The 7239-nt window shown below is 37.3% G+C and overlaps 1 protein-coding gene across 22 annotated transcripts in view; it reads left to right on the top strand.

Moving 5' to 3' along the window:
* The first annotated feature begins 16 nt into the window (after positions 1-16).
* dock7 (dedicator of cytokinesis 7) overlaps positions 17-7239 on the top strand; it is an 87220-nt gene continuing 79997 nt past the window's right edge. For all 22 annotated transcript variants that reach the window (XR_007439287.1, XR_007439286.1, XM_049479726.1 and 19 more), the window contains exons 1-2: positions 17-113; positions 5538-5640. Coding sequence is in view for 20 of the 22 variants with exons in the window: in XM_049479726.1 (XP_049335683.1) it covers positions 76-113; positions 5538-5640 (141 nt within the window). In the remaining 2 variants the exon portion in view is untranslated. The remainder of the gene's footprint in view (positions 114-5537; positions 5641-7239) is intronic.

Below are 7239 nucleotides of genomic sequence, written 5' to 3'. Positions count from 1 at the left end.
TGCTGCTGTGTTCTCCTCCGCGGGGAGACTGGAGAGAGTCTAGCCTGGGAACTGGAGCACTCAGCGGCCACAGCCATGGCGGAGCGCCGCGCCTTCGCCCAGAAAATAAGCAGGTGAGGCTGTTTATCCCCGGTTTCGGCATGCAGGAGCGCACGCGTGCTGATTCGGCGTTGATTGTGTTTGTGGTGGGTTGCGCGGCGCGGGCTGCAGGGGTGGACAACCCATTCCCACAGAAGGCCTCTCTCTCTCTCGCTGTAGAGAGGGAGAGACACAGAGGGGCAGGGAGACGGGCAGGCTCTGTTAGCTGGGTTAGCTCACTGAGTTAGCTTAGCACCAGTGTTGTAAAGCTTGCAGTAAAAAAAGATGCCTGGGTGACCCACCCTGCTCTCTCTCTCCAAGCCGCACTGGAGGATGGCTTTGTGCCTACGCGCACAGTCTAGCTAACCTAGCGGTCCTTAAAGTCAAGCTCAGCCTGGTTTAATATCACACTGACCCGGTCTGGATGATTAAATCCCCGGGCGCTGGGATTTCAGTGGATTTTCAGCGGAAACTCGTGGAATCGGCAGGAGGCATACTCAGGCTTTGACATACTGACACATCGAGTCTCCTTCAGTCTCGGATCATTAGCTGGCCACTCTCTGATTCACTGTCTGTTAGCTAGCTAACCTGTACTTATGGATATACTCTCAGTGTTGATGGAGATGTAGGTTAATAGCCCTAACGGTATTAGGAGGAATTTTAATAATAGGGCGTTGTGGCTCTGGAGAGAGAGAACAGAGCTCCTTTCCATATACAGCTCTGAAAGAGAATAAAAATCCACTCCAGTTTCTGAATCAGTTTCTCTGATTTTACTATTTATAGGTATGTATTTGCGTAAAATTAACATTGTTGTTTTACATTTACATTTGTCCCAAAATATTGTCATTTAGAGCATTTATGTATAGAAAACGAGAAATGGCTGAAATAACAACAAAAACAAAATGCAGAGCTTTTAGACCTTAAATATTGCAAAGAAAACAATCACAGTTTTTTTTAATCACAGTTTTCATGCATCTTGTCATGTTCTCCTCCACCAGTCTTTATGCCACTCCTGGTGCACAAATTCAAGCAGTTCAGCTTGGTTTGATGGCTTGTGTTCATCCATCGTCCTCTTAATTATATACCAGAGGTTTTAAGTGGTCTTATTTATTTCCAGAGCTGTATAACCTAATGCTGCTTTACATTCATGCAGGCAATGAATTGGGTCAGTGGAGACAATCCACTAAAAGGAATCAGTGGAGGAATCAGCCCATTCTTATTTCTGCTGGGATATTAAACATATTTAGAGATGTTTTTGATGTTTAAGCAGTCTTGCCTTTGTGAGAGAAGGCTACTGGTCTAGAGCTCTGTAACTATCTAGCTAGCTTGCTCATATCTCCTGTTATCTTTTGGTATGAAGCATGAGGTTTTTAAAGAAAACACATGTGCTCACTGTTTTTATTATTATTTTTTTTCCACAGGGAGTGTTGGGCGGGCATCAGTTCAGTTTGGCTTTGCTGCATGACATCATAACACACAATTTGTCATTGGGTCTCATTGTAGTCAAAACAATTATTTATAGCATTGCCATTATTAAACTTTAGGAATTGTTTTTAAAAGCTGCTGGTCTAGAGCTCTAATATCTAGTTAGTTAAGTCATAGTTTCTGTTATTATTTGGTATGAAACATATGTGCTTACTTTTAAAAATGTATAGTTTTTGTTCCACAGGTATTGTTGACCAGGCTTTGCGAATACTTAGTTGCATTATTATTAATAGTGCACAGTGGGTCTGTGTAGTAATTATTATTGTGTATGTAATTATTTATATCATTGCCATTACTAAAATGTTTTAATAGTTTTTAAGAGATATTGGTTCAGAGCTCTAGTTAATATATTTTAAAATCTTTTGGTAAGAAGCGTAAGATTTTAAAGGAAACACATGCTCACATTTTTTATATATTTTTTTTCCACAGAGACTATTGCCTAGACCTTTTGGTGTCTTTAATGCATAGGTTTTCTATTAGAATTAATAGTACACAGTGCAGCTTGTCAGTGGGTCTGTGTGATTAAGAGAATTCGTTATAACATTGCCATTACTTAAATTTAGAAATTTAGAGAGTTTTTGAAACTCATCTCCTGAGGTGTTTTTTTAGTATGAAGCATAAGGTTTGAAAGGAAACACATGGGCTCACTTTTTTAATAGTTTTTCCACAGGGACTGTTGCCCAGAATGTTAGTTGGCTTGGCTGCATAGGTTTTCTATGAAAATTTATTGTGCTCAGTTCAGTTTGTCAGTGGGTCTATGTAATTAAGTGATAACATTGCCATTATGCTTAGGGTCAGGCTCCTTGCAATTCTGTTGGGTTACACAGTATTCTCCTTACCAAAGATGTAAACAAACTGTCTGCTACTTTTGTCAGGCTAATAAATCAGTGTTACTAAAACCTCAAGATCCTTTGCATGTAATATTTATTAAATGTGTTAATAATGAATGAACAACAAATAAAGAACAATTAGATGTCACTTTACAAGATAAGGTACAGTAAAAAAAAAAAAAAAAAAACATTAAACAGATTTCCTATTTGACAGCTTAAAACTGAGTGTATTAATATATAGCTTTAGCTAGTGAGCCAATTTGAGCCAATTTTCCCTATGTTGTCATGCTTTGTGAAATGTCCACGGATCTAAAATATCTCTACTAAAGTCTCTTATACTTCCCACACACGTTTTGTTTACCATGTGTTCTAGCGTCCATCTGCTTTGTTGTCTTTTCCCTGCTGTGTGGTAAGGTCATTAGCGGAAATGACTTAGCAACATTTGACCGTGTATTAACTAATATAACATTCTTCCAGAAAAGACACATGGATCATTTTTAATAGCCAAAGTTGTATGTGTGGAAGCATATATCTATAAAAAGATAAATTCTAAGCCAGCTTATTATGACACATAATATTTTATATTTTTCTTAAACATTTTATTGACAGAATCAAAAATCGACAAGATATCTTAGACAGGGGATTTCTAGTGAATATTTCCAGTTTAGACCAGTGGAAACATTACGTACTCATTGTTGGAGCTGCGAGAGGCATGAGGAAAGTTAAGGCTGTCAAAATGAAACTAAAAATAGTACTGCTGGCTCAGTTCTGTATTTTTAAAAGGGAGGCCTTTTCATTAATTTCTATTTTTGTTTGGACTCTGATTTTTGATATAACTGTGCAGACAATGAACTGTGTTTTTAAAAGTTGTAGCCTGTATTTCCGTAAACAACAAACACTTAAGCTAATCACTTCTTCTCACGGAATTCCCAAACTAAATAAAGGACTATCCAGAATCAACAGGGGCACTGGGGGAGTATTCTTTGTATATTGGCTTCCTTCTTTTGGGAAAAGACTGCCATTATGTCTGATTTATTTTTACATCGTGAAAATTTACCAGTAGATACTTATTAAATACTTCAGCTGTCCATGTCTCTGATCTTACCAGCCATCTTGTCTTTCTTTCTGTGTAAATAATTTTATTTTTGTGATCACCCACTGCTGCTGTTGTGTCTGTAATGGTTTTAAAATGATTTTTTTTTTGTATTGCTGAAACATGTGCTTTGCTGTTCAGGGTCTTGAAGGCATTTCAGTGAATGGTGGGTGTAAACTGTGTTTATGTTGTTTGAGGGGGATGGGCTAAATTAAAGGGAAGGGTCAACTAATGGCTTTAAGGCCCAAAAATGCTAATGTTGTTTCACAGCCAAAAATTACCTCGGTACCTAAGATTATTAGATGGTCTTAATATTTTTGACCTGATCTGGTATTATATTGATATGATTAAATATCACTGTCTAAATATATCACAGTCTCTTAGTGTACAGTGTTATATAAGTTAGCATTGTTAATGTTAATGTACTAATACAGGAACTGCAAGATTAAATAGGAATCTAAAGTGCTATACATGTATATATCATTAAAAATCAGTTTAATGATATATCCATTGTCTTTTGGTTCTGATACAGAGACATACTATTTTGCATTCATAATAATAAGCTTAAATCATAGTGGAAACCAGCAAGAAGCCATAACCTCAAAACCATTTCCTCTTTCTTTTTCCGTTAGTAAAAGGAAGAGTCTAAGATTGTGACCAAAAAGGATCCCTACTCCATCATTAGTGTTGCTCTATGTAGTTAGGGTCTGGTTAGTTTACTGAGTAATGGTAGAAACACAGGTGAATTTGGAAGTCTGCTACATTAACAAGCTACATAGAAAATTATGTAAAATTGAGAGCATCAAGTGGCTCTTTAGCTACATTCACATTACAAGCCACATTGCTCAAATCTGAAATCCATTTTTTTTTGTTGCTCAGATCGGGTTTGACTACAAATGTAAGTGACCTGTATCTGTGTGTAATGTGAACAAATCTGTCCCTGAAACGCCTGTATGTGCACATTGATACGTGTATAAACATCGCCTTCTTCACAACAACAAAAAATGTCATTTAAGAGACGACTCGTAGCTTTACAAAGGGAAATAAATGCATTAGCAGCTCATATGTGGAGCATCTTTTGCTGGAGTGGAGATCACACAGCTGGTGTGAAGCCAATGCTCAGGTCCAGGAGGTGAAAAAAGGCCAGGCGGTTTGCTTTTGCTGTTTTTGCAGCTATAGCTGCACAGCTGCACCAAGAGATGTGTATGTACGAGAGGGAAGCATGTAGCGCACGCATAAGAGCAAAAAGATGCATCAATTCCGATTTGACCATTCACATTTATGTTGCATGTCCATGGATCGGATGCGTATCCAGTTTAGGACCACATATAAAAGTGACTCAAATTCGGAAAAAAAAAAAAAAAGCCATGAAAAAATTCTGATCTGAGCCACATTGAGCAAAAAACAAATTTGAATCACTTCAGCCTGTTAATGTGAACGTAGCCTTTTATTATCCTTTTGTTTCTATGAGCAAATGTTGTTGACTTCGCTTCATTTCACTGTCTGGCATTTGGAACCCTTAACTAACCTAATCTTGTGCATATTATTTATTTATTATTTAATAAACATTTTGTTTTAATACTTTTCCCACGGCGTATGGTCATACGCATGCATGTGCACATGACCACCTTGTCCGGGCTGTGTGTGAAATAGAACCAACATGTTTGTGTCGCACAGTATAAAAATAGTTTATTATTGTAATCAAAATAAAATACTGAGATAATCTTTATATTGATTTGAAGTTCACTTAGCCTATGTCTTGATTAAACGCATAATATTTTTAAAATTGTTTATATTGTACATTTTATGAATACAAAAATGTTTTCAGATGAATGTTCCTTAGAGATCTAGACTGGAGAAGAAACCTGATTGCTGTTAAAAAACTTTATACAAGTGCTGATAAGAATTTACTGTGTTTAACATGAAGAGGCAAGACTTGGCATGAATGCTAAGACTGGAGGGATGATTATCTATCTAATCTACCCAACTTTGTGCCCTGTATTTTTTAAAGGCATGCCTCTGAAATGGACTCTTGTCTCTTTGCTGTACAGGACTGTAGCTGCTGAAGTGAGGAAGCAGATTGCTGGTCAGTATGGAGGATCTCCTCAGCTCCTCAAAAATCTCAGTGTTGGTGGTCATGCAGCGAACAACTCAGTGAGTATAACACAACTACAAAAATGAATAAAAACTGTCTGTTTCTTAATAATTATTTTAGATGTATTTCTTCAGTGTGCTTCTTTATTTAAATGATATTGGGTGTGTATATATAATTTAGAATCACAATTTGTCATGTTTAACATCCATGGAGATCCACGTCAACACAACAGCGAGTGGAAATGGAGGAGCTACTGAACACGATTTCATATGATCCAGAAAGCCAAAAAACTCACTGGTCCTCCTGTTTTTTCCATTGCAGACCAGAGGCAAGAGTTCCATCACTGAGTAGAAGTGTGAAATATTTTTCACAGACATCACCCTGAGAAAATAATCCCATCAGGATAGGGCTATAGTCTGTACAAAGGGAACTAATCTACAAGTATAAACACACCCTTAATAAATCATATCAGGTGCTATATGTCACTCGCTCCTTCTGATATATGATCTGGACACCTGTGTTTTCTTATAAAGCTGCTGAATTTATTGCCTTGAGGTGATGAATTTATGAATGAGCCAGATTGTTAAACTGGCTTGCCCTCTAGAACTGGTTAAGTTACTACAGTAGTGTCATCACTTACGTGTTACGGACATGGCATTATAAGCATGCTGTCTCAAATATTATTGTGACAGCCTTTCATAGTCTTTGAGGGCGTTTTCACACCTAAAATATAGACCAGAGTCCAAACCTGGGTTGCTATTTTTGATAAATTGAGTGTTAAGTGCTAGTGATTTAACACTGCACTTTTTGGTGAGCAGCTTTAAGAACTTTCCTAGATTTTGTCATCACCTGTGTGGGCTGCGTCTCTCTATATTTCACACTGATTGGTTTGTAGAATATTGTCAGTTCAGCAAGATGCCTTTCCAGGTGTTGTGCCAAATGCTGTCTTCCTGTAAGTGTATGTCATGATCAGGTTCAACAGATTTCCCTAGGATTTCTTTAATTCCTGGTTAGAAATAAAGGTTAATTTACAGTTGCACTAGATACAGGAGTCAGGAGAATAAGCACTTATGTGAGATGCCTGTATACATGTAAGGAAGTCAGATTTTAGCACATCACTGGCTGAGTATTACATTTCAAATGCCTTAAAATTTCTGTAATTGGTCAGAAAATCCAAACCTTCCAAAACAGTGTTTTCAGACTGCAGGCAGGTTTATCCAAACCAATTTTTTTCAGCTCGGATTTGTGGTTTGTAGAATCTTTCACAGCTCCTTTTGCTTCAGACCAAACTGAAAAGTCTAAAGGTCTGGACCAAACAAGGTAGATGTGAATGCATCCTTGAAATTAAGCAGCCATTTGTCAGGTACTTCCAAACTAGGGCTGCACAATATTGGAACTAAATGACATGAATGAATATTTTGTTGTTGTGTGATTTTATATATTGCAATATTAATAAATACAGGAAGTAACACCAAATGTAGCCAGTCTGTGCAGTCTGTGCATATTGGTATATGCCATCTGTAATCTGGTAGTGTGAATTTTTCTTTTATTAGCAAAAAGCTTTTTACATGTGATGCGATGCAATGTGATGCGATGTGCGCTTGTGTACATTGCAATGATGAATGCTGAAAAGATTTATTGTGCAGCCATATTCCAAA

Source organism: Astyanax mexicanus, chromosome 5 (assembly GCF_023375975.1).
Source record: "Astyanax mexicanus isolate ESR-SI-001 chromosome 5, AstMex3_surface, whole genome shotgun sequence".
NCBI classification, from domain to species: Eukaryota; Metazoa; Chordata; class Actinopteri; order Characiformes; family Acestrorhamphidae; genus Astyanax; species Astyanax mexicanus.
The sequence above is the reverse complement of the archived record's forward strand: the minus strand, read 5'-3'. Positions and strand labels throughout refer to the sequence as shown.